Here is a 26,333-nt window from a genome sequence, read left to right on the forward strand (position 1 = left end):
TATGAGTGGCTGCATGTGTACTTTACAGGAATGCATAACCCCATCCCTCCTGCTTACACTGTTTACACTGTCAAGATTCAGTTGCGGGCAGAAGAATCCATTCCAAGTGGTTTACAGATAAAGGTATTTAAGTTTATATTAACTACTTTGAAAAATCATTAGAAGACCTGAAGAAGCAGGCTCTAGACTGAGTTTCCAAAAGCAAAAGCTAATTATGTTAATGTTATTAGGGACAAAGATTTTTAACATTGGAGAGAAGAAATATAAAATTAAAAAGTTAAGTAGGTAACTTTAAGTAACCCCCAAAACCTAAATTTGAATTGGAAATGTTAGTACAAACTGATGACAAACCCTGTCTTTTTTTTTTTTCAAACCCTGCCTTTTAAAATAATTATTTATTTCCTAGTTCTGTACACTGGAAATGTCTAGAAATAATTAACAACTCAATAACAATGAGCACCCATTGCACATGTTGTAGTCTCTAAATACTATTCCCTACTCAAAGGATACAGAGCTGCCTTTCTTGTAGGAGCTGTATCTTTGAGTTATCAAATAGGTGATGTTAGAATAATTCTTCCAATAGATGAAGAAAGACTGAAAGAAACAGAAAACGACTATTTGTGTGAATGTTTCATGCTACTGATCAAGTTGACATACAAAAACCAGCCTAATATTATGTGCCTCCTGATGGAAGTATCCAATACCACCTACAAAGTATTTATGCCTGAAATATCAAAACTGAATCCACTCAAGTTGCTAGGTCTAACTACCAGTTTACAGGAAATAAATGGGACAAAGGACTATGTTAAATAGCACCATGGGATTCCAATCAGAAAAATGTAAACTATGGAAAAATTCTACAGGACAAATGACCTGGTTTCTTCAACAAACAAATGACTGGAAGGAAGGAAAGAGGGAAGACCTATAAATTAAATGAGACTTGAGACATGTCAGTCAAAAGGAATAAGTGAGGCTGGACTCAAACAAATTAAGTTAAAAAGGAATTACTTATGGAATACTAAATGAAATTTGTACATTAATATAAAGAAATTATGTTTGGATAATTTATGTTTGAAGAATTTATGTGTTTTGGATATAAATGATAGCATTGTGGTTATGGTTTTATTAAAAAATATTCATTTTTTACTTCATACTGAAGTATTTGTAGATTAAATGATATGCTTTTGTTTGAAATAATCCAGTAATGAGAGGGTGGGCAAGAAGTGGATAAGGGTATAGATGAAACAAGTTTGGTCATGTGAGCACCGCTTCTGAAGCTGGGTGGTAGGTACATTACAGGAGGAAGGAGGGTTTATACTGGTCTCTGCTTTTGTATGTTTCAAATTTCCATGATAAAAAGTTAAGCACTCCCAATCTCCCTTACTCTGCTTTACTTTTTTTCTCCACAGCACTTATCACTTTAAAATATACCATACAATTTGCTTATTTATTATGCTTATTGTATGTCAGCCCTCTAGAAAGTAAGTTAAGGGCAACAACCTTTGTCTTTTTTGTTCACTGATATATCCCAAGCACCTAGAACTGTGCCTGGTACATTGTAGGTGCTTAATAAATACTTTTGAATGAATGAATTACCCATTTCATTGAGGAGAATAACCACCCTCTCCAGAATGGAAGAGATCTAATGTAGACACTCTACTACCATGTAACAAGCTGGCCCCCCATGGATCTGGCACGTTATCAAACTCCATCTAGCCTCTGTATCTGTCAGGCTGGGCACTTAAGAGTGGCCAGACTGGCCATGGTGAGCACATGCTTATATAACTGAGTACATACTTAACCTCTGCATCTTCCACCGATTGCCACTTTTTACATGAACCCTTAGAGTAATCAGTGTAGAAGCCGGGGAAAGAGCTGACTGACGTTCACCTAGGGCAAGTTATCATGTCCCTCAGATTATTGAGATCCTCTTCTGCAGCAAGGCCTTTGGTGAGCATTCATATGAGACACAAATACTCTCATGCTCTGGGTCCAATCAGAGAGGTCCACCCATGTAACTTTTTCCTAATCTCCTAACTTTTTTATTTCCAACCCCCAGACCATATGACCCCTGCTCATGAATCAGAGTAGACATTCATCTCTGGATATCTCATCTTCCAGTCAAAGTGGACCTCTAGATGTGCCACTAAAAGTTCTGTCACTGGCAAAACTCTTCTTCACAGTCCTTCAAGTACTCCCCAGATGGGGCTACAGTGTTGCAACAGTCACCTCCAGCTGACACTGGCATATTTAAGCCAGGATGGACTTTTTCCTCCTCTGTCAACTGGTCATAGGGAACTCACCACCAGGCCATAGTTGTTAGTTGAGAGAGAAGTTGGAGAGACGAATATGAGCCAGTTATTATTTATTCAACTTACTCATACCTTCAGGTGTCAGATCTTCTGTAATCACTTCCACTTGGTGATGGTATGAGTTCTTGATTAGTGGATCAGATACCTTCCAGCTAATGATGAACAGCTCAGGTCTCTGGTGTGTCATGTTCAAGTGTTCAGTGACTACCTGAGCAAGGCTACTGAAGAGCTTTTGCAAAAAGATGGTAGTTACTTGAAGAGGGCATAGGTTTGCTCCAAAACCCTAGGGTCATTGACTGTGATTCTCCTGTCTAGGCTTGCTACAGCATCCACAAAACATCCTAATCAGCCTCAGCACTTTTGGACCCTTTGGGTATACTAGGTCATAAAAACCAAGGACAGAACTGATTGTACTCTAGCCTAGACGAGCTGAAGAATTCTTCCTTCCTCAGGGACTCTCTTAAAGATAACAGCTTTATGGGCAGTTCAGTTATTGAGTCAGAACAGGGCAACCAGTGTGATATATGTTGCTTCCAATATCCAGAGGTCTGGGTTGGGCTTCTTTCTTAACAGAATGCAGTACTAACTAACCTTACTTTGAGAGGACTATCTCAATATGTTGTAGAGGGCCAATAATAGTGCAAAACCCAGAAAAGGAAGGATAACATGTTAAGAGAATTTTTTACATTTATGAATTTATAATAGCAAAAACCTGGATATTTTGCCAAGGATAGTAGACTAGGGATGGAGGAAGGTAATTTTCTTTGGGGCTAAATTAATTGATATAGTTTCAATTGGTAGAGATCCTGGATTCAGTGTATGAACACAAGCAGCTAGAAGTGGTCCTAAATTGTTGCTCTCTTGGAGGATCAAAAATTATACTCAGCAGTGGCCTGTGTTAAATGAGGTTGAGATAGCAACTATTTATTGGTATAATGTAGTGGAAAGATTCAAAGATTAGTATAAATGAGATTGCTGAAGTGGATGTATCACATATGACCCACTCGCCTACACTCTGACTATATCTCCCAAAAGGGCCTGGAGGACACCCCTTTCCACACATAGCAGTGAAAAATACATGAGTGATAAAAGTCCAAGCATCTTTGTGAAGCATAATAGAAATAGGCAAAGGTGAAGATACCACATCTGAAATAAGCTCCCTGATAGTGATGGAGTTCAGTGTAGCAGAGTCCAAGGAGGGCGTGTCTACTATAATAGGAGGCAAGGTCAGAATGGTAATTAGAATACTATTGCTGAAAAGGACTTTGAATCTTGGTACCAAAATAGATGAGCAAGCTATATATGTACAACTTGTACATATATAAAATGTATGTACATATGTACATTACATATGTACAACTTGTACATATGTAAAACAAACTGGACGCCTGAAAGGGATTTAATATAGGGTATTAAGGGACAGGCTGGAGAATGAGGCTCTAGGCTGAGCCTCCAAGGGCAACTCCCAGAATAAAACTGCCAATTTGGCCTGGCAAGACAGCAGCCACTGCAAGATCCACAGGGTCTCAGCTGCTACTGGCAAAATTTCAAAACTGAGAAGCTGCTATAACTTCCATTCAACACAAAAGCCTCTCCTTCTTCAGCTCAGAAAAATCAAAACATCCAGCTCTACCATGCAGCTTCCAGAAGAGCTCACAGCTGCAATTTCATTACACCAAAGTCCATTTCTAAGTCTGGCAGGTGATCTGTTTAGTGAAGGAGAGGCTACATGCAGAAACCCTAGCTTCACCCTTCTAGTCTCTATTGAGTAAGAAGTCACATAGAAAGCATTGGTATTAAGAAAGCCATTCATCATGACCTCCCATGACAGTTCTTTTAGAATGGTGTGTGTGTGTGTGTGTACTTTTAGTGTAACTAAAAATAAAAGTCACAGGCTGGAGAGTGTATCAGAATGAATATGGGCTTTTAAATCCAAAAGATTTCAGTTCAAGCCTTGAATGTGCCACTTATAAGTTCTTTGATAAGTTACTTAAATTTTCTGGGTTCAGTTTCTTTCTATGCAAAATGAAGATACTATGTACCTTGTACAGCCATTGTGAGCACATGCCTACTCAAGGCTTTTGTCCTTGCAGTTCCCTCTGTTTGTAATGATTTCCTCCTGATAACCACTACTTGTTTCCTCTCAACCTTACTCAAATGTTATAATCCCCACAAGGTCTTCCTTTGTCACCCGTTTAAGATAGCCACATCTCCTAACCCCCATTAATTCCTCTTCTTCTTATGCTACTTCATATTTCTCCAAAGCACTTTTACCATCTGACATTCTAAGAGTTTTTCTTATTTGTTTATTATCTGATTACACAAAGTATAACTTATGCTCTATGCAAACAGGGACTTTGTTTTGTTTACTAATGTATCCCCAGGGCCTCTTTCAGAGCCCAATACACAATACATGGTAACCACTTAATTAACATTTGTGAATTATTAGAATTATATAAAGCAATGAATATGTGCTTGATAATGTGTCTTTTGCATATAAGCATTCAAAACATATTATCAATATTAGTATTTAGTAAGCCATTGATATATTTTCTAGGTCAACAAATATTTAATGTGTACTTAATATACCAAACATAAAGATTGATCAGAAAAAGTGTTTCCCCTTAAGATGTTTCCAAACATCTTATTGGAAGAGATAGATACATAAAGAGATAATTCCCATATAATATGAAAGTAACATTAGATGGAGCACTGAGCCCATGTGCTAGGGAAAGTAACATTAACAGTGTTAACAGCACTTCCCTGGTGGTGGAGTGGTTAAGAATCCACCCGCCAATGCAAGGGACACAGGTTCAATCCCTGGTCCAGGAAGATCCCACATGCCTCAGAGCAACTAAGCCCATGCATCACAACAACTGAGCCTGCACTCTAGAGCCTGCAAGCCACAACTACTGAGCCCACGCACACGACTACTGAAGCCCTCACGCCCTAGAGCCCATGAGCTGCAACTACTGAGCCCACATGCTGCAACTACTGAGCCCACAGCCTAGAGCCTGTGCTCCGCAACAAGAGAAGCCACCGCAATGAGAAGCCTGTGCACCACAATGAAGAGTAACCCTGCTCACCACAACTAGAGTTGTGGCACACAGCAATGAAGACCCAATGCAGCCAAAAAAAAAAAAGTAAAAACAAAAACAGTTGTAACTGATGACCCTAGAAGTCTTAGGAGCTTTCCAAATAAAGCATCACTTGCTCCCAGCATGAAGGGCAAAGCTGTGCTCCACCCAGTCATTTAGGAACCTAGGCTGCTTACATCTCATGATACTGTCATCTTCTGGGCTTCCAATTTCTTTGCAAAAAGAAAGAGTGTGGAAGGTCACCAGAGAGACTTTAGGGGCCAGCCCTGAAAGTGGCATGCACTCATTCCTCCCATAGCCCATTGACCAGAACTTAGCCACAGCTTCCTTGCCTAACTCAGGGGTGGGAAAAGCAATCCAGCTGTGGCCTGGGAAGCAGAAGACACAGATCTGTTGAACATCCCAGCCAGCCACTGCCCGACTCAACCAAGGGAAATTTTTCTGGAAGAGATAGTACACAGTGATTAAGAGAGTATTAACATGTGGGAGCCAACCAGATCTGAGTTCAGATCCAGGTCACAGTTCATAGCTAGGTAACCTTAGTTAAGTTACTCAAATAACTCCTTAGAGATTAAAAATGAGAATAACTGTAGAATCTAGTTCATAAACTTTCTGTGAGGATTAAAAGTGTGGAGTCTTAAGCATAGTGCCTAGACATAGTAAACATTTAATCAATGTTAGCTGTCGGAGGAGGAGGAAGGAAGAATAGAAAGAAGAAGAGGAAAAGGAAACTGAGTTGGAAAACTAGACACAGAAAGGATGGGCTAGGGAATGAAGAAAAGGACTTAAGCAGACATAAGTTACTGTCATCAAGGTTAGATGAACAGGGCAGAGCCACAGATGTAGTAGAGGGGAGGGGCACACACCTTGTTTTGTAGGAAACTCAGTAAAAGCAGTTATTGATTGGAGGTGAAGGAAGGCATCTAGGACAAGTCCCAGGAATTTGGCTTAAGTAACCAAGGGAATGACGATGCCATAGATGAAGACAGACTGAAGTATCGTTCAAAAACTCCTTGGGGGCTTCCCTGGTGGCACAGTGGTTAAGAGTCCACCTGCCGATGCAGGGGACACGGGTTCGTGCCCCGGTCCGGGAAGATCCCACATGCCGCGGAGCGGCTAGGCCCGTGAGCCATGGCCACTGGGCCTGCGCGTCCGGAGCCCGTGCTCCGCAACGGGAGAGGCCACAACAGAGAGGCCCGTGTACCACAAAAAACAAACAAACAAACAAAAACTCCTTGGCATAAGTGCAGTCTCACCCAGCTCCTCTCAGTGTTGCATTTTATGTGCCAAGATTTTATTTACCAAAAAACTTGAAGAAAATTTGAGATTCACATTCAGATTTCTCTCCTCCTGGCCAATCACTTTATGGCCTAGACATTTTTTTTTTAAAACAATTTGAAATTCCCTGCCTTCACTCTTGAGTCATTAAAATGTTTACCTAGATAACCTCTACAATACTTCAATCTTGTATATTTGGTGATTCTGCTGTGCACACCATCAGCCTTCAGTTTTCATTAGCTCCATCCCAGTTTCTTGCTTATTATATTTAATAAAATCTCTAAAGCTAAGCATGGCCTTGAGATAAGAGGTAAAAACAGCCCCCACCCAAACGTCAGTTCAAGAGTATCAGAAAGAGGAACCCCAAGATAAATATATCATTTATGTTTATGCAAAAATGTGTTGTGTCTTCGGACTTCCCAGAGGCATGGAAAAATAACACCTCAGAAATTTACATAAGCTGGAGGGGTAAGGGGAAAGCCTCAAACCAGTTGGCTTCTACTATTTTCTGACTAAAAAAGTGAGAATTTTCATTATGAAAAGAAGTCAGTTCATTTGCAGAGGGCCTCCTTCCCTAAGAGCACAAGTAGCCCAAGTTCTCCCCAGGAAGATATTCAGGACCACCAAGAAGAGAGCAGAGTTAGATGCAGGATGTTACATAAATTTTGTGGCCCAGTGAAAATGCGAGACCCTCTGTTCAAAAACCAAGAGAAAAAAAGTGATGCTAAATGTACTAAAATATAAAGCTTTTTTTTTTTTCTTTTTTCCATGGTCTCTGCCTCTTCTTGTCGTGATGCTTTTTATTTGCTATTTAAGGTCATTATAAGAAAAGAAAAGACAAAATTTTAAATCATTAGCATGAATTTTATGTTTCACCTTTATATTTTGCAATGCCAGCTTTAACTGCAAATGTGAGAGTATTTCACTCATATGTAGAACCACAGAAATTAGACAATTTGTATTTCATAGTTCACTCATCATATGTATTTTGTTCTTTTGAGACCAGTGGAAATTCTGCCAAAAAAAACCTCTCAACTTTTAAAATTTCATTTCTTAATATGAGCACATTATGCCAACACTTTCTATCTTTAGATTACTGACAAGTAAGGAAAGACTGAAATATAGAGATTGTCTTATCTTTCCTTTTCCTTTTATGTTATTTTCAGCTAACTTGATTAGCTAATATAGGGAAGTACCTTATATTAGGGTTCCTTGGTTGTTGAAGTTTCTTAGAACACGATTGCCTTCTTACTATGTTTAAAGCCAGTTCTGGTTCAAATGGAAAGCATGGCTTCTCAGGGCTGTTATTCATTGATGTAATATGTTTACTTTGTACTCCCTTTGAGTCTTGCTGACTCACACATATTGTGGATCCAACAGGAATTCTGTGTTCCTGGGGTATTTGAATGCTATTTGCATTTGGGCAGCAAGGAAAGTGGACACACCTATAGCAAGTACCTTCTCTGCTCATGTGCTGACTCCATTGTTCCGTCAGACTTCATTTACAAAACACAATTTAAAGATAAAATTATTAGAAATTTCAAGACGGCAACAGCAGAGTGCTAGACCAAGCTCAGGGCCTTTATAAATAAATGTAGGGTCCTGTGTGACTATACAGGTCATATGTTCATGAAACCAGATGTAGTTGTGATGCTGCCAGCAAGTCGTAAGTGGCTAGTCAGAGGTCTTCTCCAATGGATCTTCCAGAATCAAACAGGCCCAAAACAAGTTCTCTCTTTCTCTAAATGCTTTCTAACTAAATATTTGAACCCGTCATTGGAATTTGTGATTATGCTAGTGCTGGGATTAGAAGGCAATTGGATCTGAAAGCCCCGGGCTGAGGGCAGCCTTGGAGAATGTTACCTAACACAAGTTCATGTGCCCAACACACAGTGAGGCCAAACAAACTGAAACGTCAGAGTTTGGAGCAGTGAAATATTTATTGCATGGCCACGCAAGGAGACAGGTGGCTCATGCCCCACCCCAAAACCTGAACTCCGCAAAGGGCTTCAGCAAAGCATTTTTAAAGTCCAGGTTGCGGGATGGGGGTGGTAACAAGGTATGTGATCAGCTCGTGCAAAATTCTCTGATTGGTTGATGTTGAAGTAACAGGGCCGTTGACTTTACCAGCCCTTGGGCGCCAGTAGGTCTGTGTACTATGTGCTCATGATCACCAAGTAGTTAATTTCTTCCATTTGGTGGTGGTTTTTAGCATCTGAAAAACTCAGGAAATATGCATGAGATACTATTATCTGTGTACTGTGGAGAGGAGTTAAAGCCGAGGATATGGGGGAGGGGTCTGTCATGGGAAAACCCCATAGGGTGCTGCTCAGTTACGTGAACGGAAAAAAGAGCTGAGTTCAGGGTGGCGGGCTAATAAAATTCATAACTGCCATTTATGCAGCATCTACTGTGTTCTTGTGACATATACTTTGCAAACATTTAATGCTGACAACAACTAGAAGGCAAGTGTAATTTATACCTGCTTTATAAATGAGAAAACTGGGACTCAAAATCTTGCATTGTTTGCCCAAAGTCCCCCGGAGGGTAACTGACAGAGCTAAGATTCAGTTTCATGTCTATCCAATTCGAATACCAATGTTCTTCCCATACAACAAGCTTCCTCCCTGGCCAATGATCAGAGTCTGAATACACAAGGCAGTTGGAGTATTGGGATGTCCAAGTTGGAAAAAAAACATGAAAGGAGAAGGGTCTTTGTGTAGAGAGTCACCTTGGCAGGTCCAGCATGTATCTTAAGATGGGGAGAGATTTGCTTGACAAACCCAATGATGGGTGCCTGTTTTGATTACTTTTTTTAAATGTAACCAGGTAGATAAATTAATAAGAAATAAAAATCAATATGAAGTAATGAACAGAGGGTATTCAGAAGTTGAATTAGGTGGAGGAACGGACATAGATTGGAGAACTAGCAAAAAGTTGGAAAGCTGGGGAGCTTTTGTTCTTTGCTACCTGTTCAAGGTAGCAAAGCCACAGCACGCAAAAAGAATGTCCAGCATTCAAGGACAGAAGTCAAGAGCAGCCTAATCTGACCTAATATCCCTTCTGGACATGGTCGGGAAAATGGTAGCAAGTATGCAAAGTGACCCACAGGCATGGGTATCTCACCTCAGAACCCTAGAAATTTTAACGGGGGATATCAGACATGTTCTTTCCTTATTATCTCTGGCTGTTGCTCTTGTTTATCAAACTCAGGTTGATGTAGACAGTACCTTCAAGGAAACTGAAATATTCAAGGAGATTCTTAACAAACCTTGTTATCCTAGCCAAGAAGGTTCAAAAAACAAAGCATACATTCACAAAGTACTGATGAATGCTAAAACACGGATGAGCCTTGGAAGCATACTAAGTGACCACATATTGTATGAATCAATTTCTATGCTCAGAATAGGCAAATCTATAGAGAAAGAAAGTAAATTAGTAATCTGTTGCCTGGGGCTGTGGGTGGGAATGGAGAGTACAAATGGGTGCCAAGTTTCTATTTGGGGTAGTGGAAATTTTAAAAAAATCAGATTGCGGTGATAAAACAAATGGATTTTATCATTGAAAATTATATTTCAACAGAGTTATTAAATATATATGCATTCACCCAGTGATTTTTAATAAGCATTAATTACCACAAATAAAGGCAATTTGGTAAAAAGGCTATAGTGTAGAAAGTGAATAGAAGATTGAAAGAACAGCAGATTTTGGTTTCATGCGGGTCTGGGTTTTGAATAGGCTGGCACCAACCTAGTAAGATGGGTGGTGTTGTCTCCTTTATAAAGATGAAGAAACTTGGGATCAAGTTTGATAATTTGCTCATGGTCATCCCTCTGGTAAGTGGCAGAGCTCTGAGTCTCTCTGGTAACAGAGCCCGTGCTCCTTTACCTCTCTGTCAGGACAGAACGTTGCCGGTTAGATTTTCCTTCAGGAAAATGACCTGATGGTAATATTTAAATTCTCCCTTTGTCCCGATTTGTTTATGCTGCCAACACTCCCTCTTCATCTCTGTCAATCCTCTCTCATTACTGTATCTGACACTTTTTCCTCCAGCTGCCTATAGCCAGAGCAACTGAGAGGTTCCAACCCTTTTCCATATTGATTGACAGAGCCCTTGAACTGAAAGGTTTATCCAGTGATCATGAGATTACTGTGGTTAATTCCTCACGTCCTACTTTAAATATGTCTCTCCCTTTGTGCTTCAAAAGCCTTTCATTCTAATTTGTACTGTTATAGATAGTACAGTGCTTACTTATAAACTTCAGAATACCAAGTTTCCATTTCCTGCCATCAGGAACCCAGAATAGGTCCTTAATATTGCCCTTGAGATAACCATTTAACCATGGAAACTGTTGCTGCTACAGATGGCTTTAGAGCAGTGCTTTACCTAGATTCCTATTCAAATGTTAATGACTGTTGAATCTCTGTATTGAATTGGTTATGCTCATTCTCAGACAGATCTGGGTTCCAGACCTGGCTCTACTACTTACTGTCTTTGAGTCTTTGGACTTACAACGTACTTGAAATTAAGGTACTTAATTTCTTTGAGCTTCAGTTTTCCTCATCTGTAAAATGAGGACAATAATACCCACCTGACAGAACATTGCCTGTGTTATTTCACTGTTTAACTGTTTTAGTGTTGAAGCAAAGATTAAATAAAATAATATATACATAGTAGCTGATGTGATGTTGTATTACAGTAAGCATCCAATATATGGTAAGCTATCAGGATAAACATCACTTTCAGTTCAGAATAAAAGCATGTCTACCACATTTTACTTTCTGAGACAAACCACAAATGACTAAAAGAGTGAAAAACAAAACTCCATCTTCAATGAAACTTTTTGGGGGAGGAGGAGTTTTAACAAAACATTTTTTCCAAGCATACTTTTCCTTGGTATTTAAACTCATGTGTATTTCAAGGGAAAAAAAATCCATTTCTTTCTGATTCATTTATACTTAACTCATCAGGATGTTACTAGAGAAGTGTTATTGGGTGTCCAGGTCACTTCCTTCCACCCTCCTTAAACTTCTGTTACTTCTCTTCTTTCTTTTTTTCATCTTGAATTTGTTGATTAATGTGGTAAGATTTAAGGTCATTATGTTATTGTGTTGCTATCCACAAATATGATATAACTCTCCATTTATCCAGCTTTTTCATGGCAATAAATTTTACAATTTTCTTAAAGTATTACCAAATCAGGTCCAGCTGCTCACCACTCAAAAATCAATACTCAAGAGAGGCAAATGTTGGTAGAAAGGAAAGTTGCTTTTAATCAGAATGCCGGCAGTCTGGGGAGATGGTGGACTCAGTGTTCCCCAAAAACCGCCTCTCAAGATTCTGCTCAGCCATGAAAGTTTTAAAGGGAAAAGGGGAAGTTATCTCAGTTAATCATTGAGATAGGGGGCCAGAGTCGTTGCCATCCCCCTCTGCATGCAGGTTTGTGTGCAGGCTTGTCAAATTCTTGTGATCTTTCTTTTGATATTGTCTTGTTCACACAGTTTGTTCGTGAGATTACTGAAAGGGATGCTAAGGAAGAGATCTGGTCATCTGTTAATTACTTATTCTTCATTTCTACTTCTTTGATCTACAGAAAAAACCAACAGGTTAAGCAAGGTATTGTGTGATCAAAAGATTTGAAAGTTGTGCTAGGGCTAGAGATGAGTACAGCATAGGGGTGTCTGATTTAAGTTTTGTGACAAGACAAAAGGGGCCTCCTGCGAAGAGCTCTTTCCTGCCAAAGGCTGCTTACAAAAAGACTTGTACATTATTTTCCTTTTTTCTTTTCATTCCCTTATTTCTACCACCCCAAACCCCCTGCCTCTTTCAGATTCCACACCTGAGAGAGGTCACATGGTATTTGTCTTTCCCTGTCTGACTTATATCACTCAGTATAATGCCCATGAGGTCTACACATGTTGTCACAAATGGCAAGATTTCGTCTTTTTTGTGGCTGAATAATATTCCACTGTTCGTATGTACCACAAGTTCTTTGTCTTTTTATCCATCGATGGACACTTAGGTTGTTTTCATATCTTGGCTATTGTAAATAATACTGCAGTGAACATACGGGTGCATATATTTTTGAGGTAGTGTTTCTATTTCCTTCAAATAAATGCCCAGAAGTGGAATTGCTGAATCATATGGTAGTTCTACCCTTTTCTCCACATCCTCACCAACATGTTTTTTCTTGTCTTTTTGATAATACCTATCCTGATAGGTGTGAGGTGATATCTCATTGTTGTTTTTATTTACCTTTCCCTGATGATCAGTGATGTTCAGCACTTTTTCAGATACCTATTGGCCATTTGTGTGTCTTCTTTGGAAAAATGTCTATTCTGATCTTCTGCCCATTTTTAAATTGGATTGTTTATTTTTTTTTTTTTTTGCTGTTAAGTTGTATGAATTCTTTATATATTTTAGATATTAGCTCCTTATCAGATATATGATTTGAAAATATTGTCTCCCACTCTGTAGATTACCTTCTCGTTTTGTTGATGGTTTCCTTTGCTGCACAGAAACCTTTCATTATGATGAAGTCCCACTTCAAAACGATACTGTTTTAATTACTGTAGCTCCACAATATAATCTGATATCAGGGCGTGTAATACCTCTAGTTTTGTTCTTCTTTCTCAAGGTTGCTTTGGCTATTCAGGGTTTTTGGTGGTTCCATACAAATTTTGGGGTTATTTGTTCAATTTCTATGAAAATGCCATTGGAATTTTGATGGGGATTACATTGAATCTATAGATTGCTTTGGGTGGTATGAACATTTTAAAAATACTGGCAGAACATTCTTTGACATAAATCACAGCAGGATCTTTTTCGATCCACCTCCTAGAGTAATGAAAATAAAAACAAAAATAAACAAATGGGATCTAATTAAACTTAAAAGCTTTTCCACAGCAAAGGAAACCATAAGCAAAACAAAAAGACAACCCTCAGAATGGGAGAAAATATTTGCAAATGAATCAACAGACAAAGGATTGATCTCCAAAATATACAAACAGGTCATACAGCTCAATATCAAAAAAACAAACAACCCAATCAAAAAATGGGCAGAAGACCTAAATAGACATTTCTCCAAAGAAGGCATACAGATTGCCAAGAGGCACATGAAAAGCTGCTCAACATCACTAAAAATTAGAGAAATGCAAATCAAAACTACAATGAGGTATCACTTCACACCAGTTAGAATGGGCATCATCAGAAACTCTACAAACAATAAATGCTGGAGAGGGTGTGGAGAAGAGCGAACTTTCCTACTTTGTTTAGTGGGAATGTAAATTTGTATAGCCACTATGGACAACAGTATGGAGGTTCCTTAAAAAACTAAAAATAGAACTACCATATGACCCAGCAATCCCACTCCTAAGCATATACCCAGAGAAAACCATAATTTGAAAAGATACATGCACCCCAACGTTCATTGCATCACTATTTACAATAGCCAGGACATGGAAGTAACCTAGATATCCATCAACAGATGAATGGATAAAGAAGATGTGAGATATATATATATATATATATATATATATATATATATATAGTGTGTGTGTGTGTGTGTGTGTGTATACACACACACACACACACACACACACACACACACACTGGAATATTACTCAGCCATGAAAAAGAACAAAATAATGCCATTAGCAGCAACATGGATGGACCTAGAGATTGTCATACTGAATGAAGTATGTCAGACACAGAAAGACAAGTATCGTACGTATATATATATATAACTGATTCACTTTGCTGTACATGTGAAACTAACACAGCATTGTAAATCAACTATACTCCAATACAAATTTAAAATAAAATAAAAATACTGATTCTGCCAGTACATGAATATGGTATATATTTCCATATGTTTGTTTCATTTTCAATTTCCTTCATTAGTACTTGAACTTTTAAATATACAGGTCTTTCACCTAATTGGTTAAATTTATTCCTGAGTATTTTATTTTTGATGCAGTTGTAAATGGGACTGTTTTCTTTCTTTTTTTTTTTTTTTTGCGGTACACAGGTCTCTCACTGTTGTGGGCTCTCCCGTTGCAGAGCACAGGCTCTGGACGCGCAGGCTCAGCGGCCATGGCTCATGGGCCCAGCCTCTCCATGGCATGTGGGATCTTCCCAGACCAGTGCACAAACCCGTGTCCCCTGCATCGGCAGGTGGACTCTCAACCACTGCACCACCAGGGAAGCCCCAGGACTGTTTTCTTTATTTCTCTTTCTGATATTTTAGTTTATTAGGGTATAGAAATGCAGCAGATTTTTGTATATTGATTTTGTATCCTGAAACTTTACTGAATTCATTTATTATTTCTAACAGTTTTTTTATTAAATCTTTAGGATTTTCTATACATAATATCATGTCATCTGCAAATAGTAAAAGATTTACTTCTTTCTTTCCAGTTTGGATGCATTTTATATCTTTTTATTGCCTATTTGTTCTGGCTAGCTCCTGATCATAGAGGAAGTCTTTCAGCTTTTCAGTGTTGAGTATGATGTTAGCTGTGGGCTTGTCATATATGACCTTGATTATGTTGAGGTACTGTTTCCATGCCAACTGTGTTGACAGTTTTTATCATAAATGAACGTTGAATTATTTCAAAAGCTTTTTCTTCATTTATTGAGATTATTAACCTTCATTTTGTTAATGTGGTATATCACATGACTGAATCGTGGATGTAGAACTTGGAACAGCTGTATCCCACAAATTTTGGTACATTTCAATTTTTGTTCATCTCAGAGTATTTTATTTCTCTTTTGACTTCCCTCTGACCCATTGATTGCTCAGTAGTAAGTTGTGGGTTTTGTTGTTGTTGTTGTTGTTGTTTTTAACATCTTTATTGGAGTATAATTGCTTTACAATGGTGTGTTAGTTTCTGCTTTATAACAAAGTGAATCGGCTATACATATACATATATCCCCATATCTCCTCCTTCTTGCATCTCCCTCCTATCCTCCCTATCTCACCCCTCTAGGTGATCACAAGCACAGAGGTGATCTCCCTGTGCTATGCAGCTGCTTCCCACTAGCTATCTATTTTACATTTGGTAGTGTATATATGTCCTTGCCACTCTCTCACTTTGTCTCAGCTTACCCTTCCCCCTTCCCTTGTCCTCAAATACATTCCCTATGTCTGTGTCTTTATTCCTGTCCTGCCCTTAGGTTCTTCAGAATCTTTTTTTTTTCTTTTTTTAGATTCCATATATATGTGTTAGCATACAGTATTTGTTTTTCTCTTTCTGACTTACTTTACTCTGTATGACAGACTCTAGGTCCATCCACCTCACTACAAATAACTCAATTTTGTTTCTTTTTATGGCTGAGTAATATTCCATTGTATATATGTGCCACATCTTCTTTATACATTCATCTGTCGATGGACACTTAGGTTGCTTCCATGTCCTGGCTATTGTAAATAGAGCTGCAATGAACATTGTGGTACATGACTCTTTTTGAATTATGGTTTTCTCAGGGTATATGCACAGTAGTGGGAGTGCTTGGTCGTATGGTAGTTCTATTTTTAGTTTTCTAAGGAACCACCATACTGTTCTCCATAATGGTGGTATCAATTTACATTCCCACCAACAGTGAAAGAGGGTTCCCTTTTCTCCACACCCTCTCCAGCATTTATTGTTTGTAGATGTTTTGATGATGGCCATTCTAAATGGTGTGAGTTGATACCTCCTTGTAGTTTTGATTTGCATTTCTCTAATGATTAGTGATGTTGAGCATCCCTTCATGTGTTTGTTGGCAATCTGTATATCTTCTTTGGAGAAATGTCTATTTAGGTCTTCTGCCCATTTTTGGATTGGTTTCTTTGTTTTAAAAATATGGAATGCTTCACAAATTTGCATGTCATCCTTGCACAGGGGCCATGCTAATCTTCTCTGTACCATTCCAATTTTAGTATATGTGCTGCCAAAGCAAGCACAGTAGTATGTTGTTTAATCTCCACATATGTAAATTTTTGTTGTCTTCATGTAATTAATCTCTAGTTTAATATTGTGTTCAGAAAGACACTTGATATGATTTTAATTATCATAAATTTATTAAAACTTGTTTTGTAGCCTAACATATGATCTATCCTGGAAAATATTCCAAGAGCCCTAGAGAAGAATGTGCATTCTGTTATTTTTGAGTGTAACGTTCTGTATATATCTGTTAAGTCCATCTGGCTAACACATCCTTTAAGGCAGATGTTTCCTTATTAATTTTCTTTCTGGTTGATCTATTCACTTATGTAAGTGGGGCATTAAAATCCCCTACAACTATTACTGTCTATTTCTCCCTTTAGGTCTGTTAAAATTTGCTTTATATATTTAGATGCTCCTATGTTGGATGCACAAATATTTATAAATGTATTCTCTTGTTGGATTGACTCCTTTATCATTATGTAATGCCCATCTCTGTCTCTTACTACCGTCTTTGTTTTAAAGCCTATTTTTTCTGATATAAATATAGCTACTCCAGATTTCTTTTGGTTCCGTTTGCATAGACTGTCTTATTTCATCCTTTCACTTTGAGTCTGTGTGTGTTCTTACATCTAAAATGACTCTCTTGTAGACAGTATATATATATGGGTCTTGTTTTCTTATCAGTCAGTCACTCTGTGTATTTTGGTTGGAGCATTTAGTCCATTTACATTTAAAGTAACTATTGATAGGTATGTACATATTGCCACTTTGTTAATTCTTTTCTACTAGTGTTTGTAGTTCTTCTGTGTTCCTTTTTTTCTTCTCTTGCACTCTTCTTTTTTTTAATAGCTTCCCAAATTTTATATTATTTTTATTCATTAAGTGAATAATTATTTTAGCTACAAAATATTTAAATATACAAGCAAGTGAAATTATATGTTCAACAAAATTAAATTATAATCATTGATGTGTTTCCAAACATGTTTGTTCTTTTAAATTTATCACACCAAATTTACAAGTGTTAGTTTTTCATCCTAAACAATCTTCACAATGTTTTAGAAATTTAAATGTTATCTTTCAGATAAATTTTAAAATCACCCTGGTGTCTCTGTAAGAGTGTACCAGTTTAAATTATAATTATTTTTAATTGAAGCATAGTTGACTTACAATATTATATTGGTTTCTGGTATACAACATACTTATTCAATATTGTTCTGGATTATACTCCATTTACATTTATTACAAAATAATGGCTACATTTCCTATGCTGTAGAATATAATTATTTATTTTATACATAGTAGTTTGTACCTCTTAATTCCCTACCCCTATCTTGCCCCTCACCCTTCTGTCTCCTCACTGGTAATCACTACTTTGTTCTCTATAGCTGTGAGTCCTTTTCTGTTTTGTTATATTCGCTTGTTTTGTTTTTAGATTCCACATATAAGTGATGACATACAGTATTTATCTTTCTCTGTTTGACTTATTTCACTAAACATAGTACCCTCTAGGTTCATCCATGTTGCTGCAAAGGCAGAATTTCATTCGTTTTTTTTGGTTGAGTAATATTCCATTATATATATATATATATATTCAATATATATACCACATCTTTATTCATTCATAGGTTGCTTCCATATCTTGCCTATTGTAAATAATGCTGCTATGAACATTGGGGTACATGCATCTTTTTGAATTAGTGTTTTTGGTTTTTTTAGATGTACATGCAGGAGTGGAATTACTGGATCACATGGTAGTTCAATTTTTAATTTTCTGAGGAACCTCCATACTGTTTTCTACAGTGGCTGCACCAATTTACATTTCTACCAACTGTGTACAAGCATTCCCTTTTCTCCATATCCTTGCCAACATTTGTTATTTGTCTTCTTTTTGATGATAGCCATTCTGACATGTGTGAGGTGATATCTCATTGTGGTTTTGATTTTAATTTTCCTGATGATTAGTGGTGTGTCTGTTGATCATCTGCATTTACTCTTTGGAAGAATGTGTATTGAATTCTTCTGTGCATTTTTAATTCTGTTTTTTGTTGGTTTGTTTGTTTTTGATGTTGAGTTGTATGAGCTTTTTGCAAATATTTTCTCCCATTCAGTAGGTTATCTTTTCATTTTGTTGATGGTTTCCTTTGCTTTGCAAAAACTTTTAAATTTAATTAGGTCCCATTGTTTATTTTTGCTATTGGTTCTTTTCCCTTAGGAGACTGATCCATAAAAATATTGCTGCAATTGATGTCAAAGAGTGTTTTGCCTCTGTTCTCTCCTAACAGCTTTTTCACGTATTACATTTAGGTCTTTAATCTATCTTGAGTCTATTTTTGTATATGGTGTGAGAAAATGTACTAATTTCATTCTTTTACATGTAGCTCTCCAGTTTCCCAGCACCACTTATTGAATCTTTTTCTCTTCCTTTGTTGTTTGATGAATTTTTTTTTTACTGTTATGTTTATATTACTCTCTCTCTCTCTCTCTCTCTCTCTCTCTCTCTCTCTCTCTCTCTCGGTATTTACTAAAGGATTGTTTTGTGATTACCAGGAGGCTTTTGTATAATAACATAACATTCTATTTTAAATTGATAACAACATAAGTTTGATCCCTATATCTCAAAATTTTTACTTTCCACCTCACAGTTTATATCTTTATGTCTTGTATATCCCTTAACTAATGATTGTAATAGTTGTTTTTACTGCTTTTGTCTTTTAATCTTTATACTAGCTTTATGTGATTAAACCACTAAATTTACTATATATTAAACCACTAAACCATTAAACCACTAAATTTACTATATATTTACCTACTATATATTTTCTCTCATATGTTTTCTTGTTAGAAATTAAACTTTTTTTTTTCATTTTAAATAAGTCCTCCTAACACTTCTTGTTAGGCCAGTTTAGTGGTGAAAACTTCTTTAGCTTTTGCTTGTATGGAAAACTCTTTCTCTCTCCTTAAATTCTACTAGATAACTTTTCTGGGTTAGAGTATTATTTGTTGGATTTTTTATTTTTTGTTTCAACACTTTGAATATATCATTCCACTCCTTTCTGGCCCGCAAAGTTTCTGCTGGAAAATCTACTGTTAGTCTTATAAGTGTTTCTTTATACATAACAAAATATTTCACTCTTGCTGCTCTTTAATATTCTCTCTCTGTCTTTAATTTTGACATTTTAATTATAATGTGTCTTGGTGTAGTTTTCTTTGGATTCATCTTATTTAAATTCGGAACTTCATGGATCTGGATGTCTATTTCTTTACCCAGGTTAGGGAAGTTTTCATCCATTATTTCTTCAAGATTTCTGCTATTTTCTCTCTCTCTCCTCTCCTTCTGGTACACCTATGAGTTGAATGTGTGTCCATTGGGTTTTGCCTCATAAGCTCCTTAAGCTATCTTCACTTTAAAAAAAAAATTACTCAATTTATTTTTTGCTGCTCTGATTGGGTGAGTTCTATGGCCTTGTCTTAAAGTTGACTCATCCTCTTTTATGCTTCATCTAGTCTGCTGTTGAATGTGTCTAGTGTATTTTTCAGTTCAGTTATTGTATTCTTCGGCAGTGATTTCTATTTGGTACTTTCTCATATTTTCCCTCTTTTTGTTGAAGTTTTCCTGTGTCCATCCATTCTTCTCCCCAGGTCAGTTAGCATCATTATGACCATTACTTTGAACATTTTATCAGGTAAATTACTTATCTCTATTTCATTAAGGTTTTTTTTCTTTCTAGGTTTTATCTTGTTCTTTTATTTGGAATATATTCCTCTGTTTCTTTACTTTGCTTGACTCTGTTATGGTTTGTATACAGTAGATGAAATGAAGGCCTCTCCCAATATTGAAGAGTGGCCTCATGTAGGAGATAAAACTTATTATTCAACCCTGCTCCAGCTCTTTGTTATCTCTCAAATCTTTGTGCTTCGTCAAACAGACTACTATATTTTTAAATGCTCCCAGTATTTGAGGATATGCCAAGAACTCTCAGAGTTCCTAAGAGGAGTATCTCAATACCTAGTTTCAAGCTGTTTGGAAGCTCTGTTCTTTTTTCTTAAAATTGTTTTGCCTCTTCAAGGTTTACTGTCTTTCCATACAAATTTTAAAATTGTTTGTTGTGGTCTGGGAAAAAAATGCCATTGGTATTTTGATAGGAATTGCATTAAATCTGTAGATTGTCTTGGGCTAGTATGGTCATTTTAACAATATTAATTCTTCCAATCCAAGAACATGGTATAGCTTTCCATCCACTTGTGTCATCTTCAATTTGTTTCATCGGTGTTTTATAATTTTCTGTATACAGGCTTTTTACCTCCTTAGGTAGGTTTATTCCTAGGTATTTTATTCTTTTTGATTTGATGGTAAATGGGATTGTTTCCTTAATTTTTCTTCTGATAGTTTGTTGTTAGTATCTAGAAATGCAACAGACTTCTGTATATTAATTTTGTATCCTGCAACTTTACTGAATTCATTAATGAGCTCTAGTAGTTTTCTGGTGGCATCTTTAGGATTTTCTATCTGTAGTATCATTTCATCTGCAAAAAACTATATGCCAATAAAATAGACAACCTAGAAGAAAGGAACAAATTCTTAGAAAGGTAAAATCTCCCAAGACTGAACCAGGAAGAAATAGAAAATATGAACAGACCAATTACCAGTAATAAAATTGAATCAGTAATTTAAAATTTCCCAAAAAACGAAAGTCCAGGACCAGATGGCTTCACAGGTGAATTCTATCAAACATTTAGAGAAGAATTAACACCTATCCTTCTCAAACTATTCCAAAAAATTGCAGAGGAAAGAACATCTCTGAAGTCATTTTATGAGACCAACATCACACTACCAAAACCAGACAATGATATCACAAAAGAAAAATTGCAAGCCAGATGAAATAAAATTTGTATTTTAAGGCAAGAAAAGAAAAAATGACCAGTGAGATTAAAAGAATATCCAATTCACCAATTAGAATATGAAAAGATGCTCAATTGCATAATTCACCAGGGACATGAAAATTAAAACTGCATTAAGATAATCCTAGCACAGTGTCTAAAGTTTACAAGAGTATAATACCAATATCAGTAAATATTTTACAGCAACAAGAACTCTCACACACTGGTTGATAAGGTAGGAATTAGCACAACCACTCTCCAAAACAATTTAGCAGTACCTTCTAAACTGAGCCTTCTAAAATAATTTTAAGAGCCAGGAATTCTTCTCCCAGGTATATATTCAACTGATATGCGTGCCCACATGCACCGAGAGACCTATACAAGAATATATGTAGCAGAGCTATTTGTATTAGCTTCAAAAGCAAGTAAAAGCTCTTTGTTCCCTTGAGGTCTCCTGCTGGACTGAGATGGAATAATCTCTATTTACCCTTATATGCTTTTCTTGTCTCAGAATGAAGTAGGTAGGATATAACATAATATATGTAAGGTGATATGCATTTGCAGATATGAGATTAAATGTCCCCTTAAGAAGACCAAGGTATGGACTCAGAAAGAAAGGGTGGGGAAAACTATTTGAAAATAAGGAACTGGCATTTCTCATGGCAGCTAATGTCTTAGTGATCTTTGCTGTCAGTATACCAGGATGGAAACTTGAGTTTTAAAAAGTTATAAAATCAATTCACAAACATAGTAATTTTTTAAAAGTTAAACAGTATAGAAAGACATAAAATAAAATGTCTCTTTCCCATCCATAGTTCCTCAAATATAACCACTATTTTAGGTATACTTTCCAGGAAATAAAAAAGGATACTTTGTCAGTTTATATACACATGTACTCTATTTTTTACATCTACCTCAATGTGTTAATACTACAAATACCAATCTACTCCTCACTTTTTTCTCTTCACATTAATCAAGGTTGTCTTGCCTTCTTATATGTGCAACTTTATCTCATTCTTAATGTCTGCATTTTATGTCATTGTTTAGATGTATCAGAATATTCTTAAGCAGTCCTATTATGTTGCTTCAAGTGTTTTGGCTATTATGAATAATGTCACAAAAACATTATTTTAGAGCTATCTTCCATACTTTCCTTAAGGTATTTTCCAAGCAATAGAAATGTGGGGTCAAGGATATGAGCTTTTTAAAAACTCTAACATTTATTTTTTCACTTTGATCACTGGGCAGGAAACTTTGATTAGTAGTTAAGGATGGGTACTTCCACTTCCTTTTTTCTAATTTACTAATGCATCCTGCTCTTTGAAAAAGCTGTTTCTCAGATGTCTTCCTTGGGGCTACTGTGACAGTGTACAACTGTAAGATCAAGGCCAAACCTGGTATTCCTGAGAAAACCTCTCTTTTGGTCTCAGCCCTGGGCAGGCCAAGTCTTCATGCTGCTGTGGGTATCACTGCTGGTCCTGGGTAAGTAGAACAGCTCAACGTGGGCCCTGGGTGGGGTTGGGACAGCACCTCTCTACCATGGACCTGGCCTTTTCTTGGGGCTCAGCCCCTGCTCAGAGATTCTTTTCTGCCTGGGGAGATTATATTCTCTGGCTTCACTGTATAGCTCAGCGATTTCTCCCTTGAGGCTGAAAGCGTGGTCAGAGCTTCAACTTTACAAAGAAGGAAACCACAGTGACCACACCACTTAAGGGTTTATTCATTTTTTTCTACAACAAATATTACTTGATAAAGTCCAGAAAATGTATTACGTTTGCTTGTTCATATTGTCTCATTCAGAGAAGACCCTAGTTTTCTCTCTGCAGAGGAAGAGTGTTTATCCCTTGTATGACAATGCCAGAAGATGGTGCTGGACATGGGAGGGAAAGTTTTCTAATACAAAAGATGTCTCCTTCTTTTGCACACAAATGCAAACCACAGCTGTGATTGTCAGATAAAGAACACAGGGAGGGGGAGACAAAGACTGAGACTCACAGGGAGAAGTGGGCAAGGCAAGGGAAAAACCTAAGATTCATGACATTCTTTCTTTTTCCCTCCAGGTTTATTGAAGTATAGTTGACAAATAAAAATTGTATATATTTAAGATGTATGAGATGTTTTGATATACATATATTATGCAGTAATAACAACAATCAGCTAGTTAACATTTCTCTCACTTCACATAATTACCGTGTGTGTGTGTGTGTGTGTGGTAAGAACACTCAGAATGAACTCTCAGCAAATTTCAACAAAACATTATTAGTCGCCATGCTCTACATTAGATATCCAGTACTCCTTCGTCTTACAACTGAAAGTTCATTTCCTCTGACCAACATCGCCCCAGTTCCCCTACATCCTATTCATTGCCTGGCAAACACCATTTTATTCTCTGCTTTTGTGAGTTCAACTTTTTCAGATTCTACATGTAAGTGAGATCATGCAGTATTAGTCTTTCTCTGGCTTATTTCATTTAGCATAATGTCCTGTAGGTTTATCTATGTTTTCACAATGGCAGGATTTTTTTCTTTTTCTTAAAGCTGAATAATATTCCGTTGCATATATATATATATATATATATATATATATATGCGCAACGGAATATTATTATACAACACATTTTCTTCATCCATTAATCAGTTGACAGACACTTAGATTGTTTCAATATTTTAGCTACTGTGAATAATGCTGCAATGAATATGGGAATGCAGGAATCTCATCAAGATACTGATTTTATTGCCTTCAGATACATACCCAGAAGTGGGATTGCTAGATCATATGATAGTTTTACTTTTATTTTTTTTAGGAACTTCCATACTGTTTCTGCATAATGACTGTGTGAATTTATATTCTTACCAACAGTGTACAAGGTTTCTTCGTCAACACTTGTTATCTTTTTGTCTATTTGGTCTATCTTTTGTCTATTTTGCCATTCTAACTGGTGTGAGGTGTTATCTCCTGGTTTTGATTTGCACTTCCCTGATGATTATTAATGTTGAGCATCTTTTTATATACTTTTGGACACTTTTATGTCTTCTATTAAGAATATCTATTCATGTCCTTAACTGTTTTTTAATCAGGTTATTTGTATTTTGCTGTTGATTTGTTAGAGTTCCTTAGACATTTTATATATTAACCCCTTATTGGATATATGATTTGCATATATTTTTTCCCATTTCATAGGTTACTCTTTATATTGTTGTTTCCTTTGTTGCGCAAAAGCTTTTACTTTTGTTGCAATCCCATTTGTTTTAGTTATTACTTTTGTTGCCTATGCTTTTGGGGTTATATCCAAAACTCATGTCCCAGATCAATGCCAAGAAGCTTTCTCCCTATGTTCTCTTTTAGTAGTTTTACAGTTTCAGGTCATATATTTAAGTCATTAATCTACTTTGAATTGATTTTTGTACATGGTGATATATAAGGATCCAATTTTTTTTTCATGTGGATATTCAGTGTTTGCAGAATGATTTACAGGAAGAACTATTCTTTCCCCCTTGTGTGTTTTTGGCACCCCTTTTGAAGATCAGTTGGCTGTAAAAGTGTGGACTTATTTCTGGGCTCTCTGTTCTTGATCCATTGTTCTATATGTTTATTTTTATGTTAGCTTTGATTACCATAGTTTTGTAATAAAATTTGAAGTCAGGGAGTATAATGCCTCCAGTTTTGTTCTTCTGGTTCAAGATAGTTTTAGCTTTTGGGGGTCTTTGTGTACCTATTTCAGTTTTTTTCTTTGTGATTACTATGGGACCTTATAAAATATAACAGACAATTTAAGTTAAGAAATTGTATTTCAATCACATATTAAAACTCTACACCTTTAGTTCTCCCCCCCATTTTGTTATGGATATCACAATTTACATATTTTATATTGTATATACATTAACAAATTGTTTTAGCTATAGTTATTTTTAATACTTTTGTCTTTTTAAACTCTTTTCACTGGAATTAAATGTGATTTATATACCATTATATAGGATGCTATGGTCTGAATGTTTGTTTCCCCTCAAACTTCATATGTTAAAATTTTGACACCGAAGGTGATAGTATTAGGAGATGGTGGGACATTTGGGAGATGATTATGTCATGAGGGCAGAACCATCATGAAAGAGATTAGTGCCCTTGTAAAAGAGGCCAAAGAGAGCCCTCTTATGCTTTCTTCCATATGAGATTATAGTGAAAATATAGCTGTCTATGATGAAGTGCACTGTACTGGAGATGAGTCTGCCAGTGCTTTGATATCGGACTTTCCAGGCTCCAGAGCTTTGAGAAATAAATTACTGCTGTTTATAAGCTACCCAGTATGGCATTTTTTTCATAGCAGACTGAATAGAATAAGACCCAGTATTCAGAGTAGTCTGAATATAACTATACTGATCTTCCTCAATTCATGATGAGGTTATGTCTTGATAGACTCACTATAAGTAGAAAATACCATAAGTCTAAAATGCATTTAATACACCCAGCCTACTGAATATCATAGCCTAACCTAAACTGCTTTAAGCATGCTCAGAACACTTACATTAGCCTACAGTTGGGCAAAATCATCTAACACAAATCCTATTTTATAGTAAAGTATTGAATAGTTCATGTAATTTATTGAATACTGTACTGAAAGTGAAAAACAGAATGACTGTATAGATACAGAATTGTTGTAAGTTTACCCTTTTGACTGTGTGGCTGACTGGGAGCTCTGGCACACTGCTGCTGCCCAGCATCACAAGAGAGTATCATACCACATATTGCTGGCCCAGGAAAAGATCAAAATTCAAAGTTCAAAGTATGGTTTCTACCAAATGTGTATTGCTTTTGCACCATCACAAAGCTGAAAAGTCATAAG

General features: G+C 36.6%; 1 protein-coding gene and 1 non-coding gene across 2 annotated transcripts in view; one reads left to right on the top strand and one right to left on the bottom strand.

Moving 5' to 3' along the window:
* Positions 1 to 16,528: 16,528 nt before the first annotated feature.
* On the bottom strand, positions 16,529 to 16,635 carry LOC132516654 (U6 spliceosomal RNA). The gene has a single exon (XR_009539461.1). It is a non-coding gene; the product is annotated as a U6 spliceosomal RNA (small nuclear RNA).
* A 6,312-nt stretch (positions 16,636 to 22,947) lies between these two features.
* FCRL5 (Fc receptor like 5) overlaps positions 22,948 to 26,333 on the top strand; it is a 43,267-nt gene continuing 39,881 nt past the window's right edge. The window contains exon 1 of the mRNA XM_060141868.1: positions 22,948 to 22,978. Coding sequence (XP_059997851.1) covers positions 22,948 to 22,978 — 31 coding nt within the window. The remainder of the gene's footprint in view (positions 22,979 to 26,333) is intronic.

The sequence above is a fragment of the Lagenorhynchus albirostris genome, chromosome 2 (genome assembly GCF_949774975.1).
Source record: "Lagenorhynchus albirostris chromosome 2, mLagAlb1.1, whole genome shotgun sequence".
Lineage (NCBI taxonomy): Eukaryota > Metazoa > Chordata > Mammalia > Artiodactyla > Delphinidae > Lagenorhynchus > Lagenorhynchus albirostris.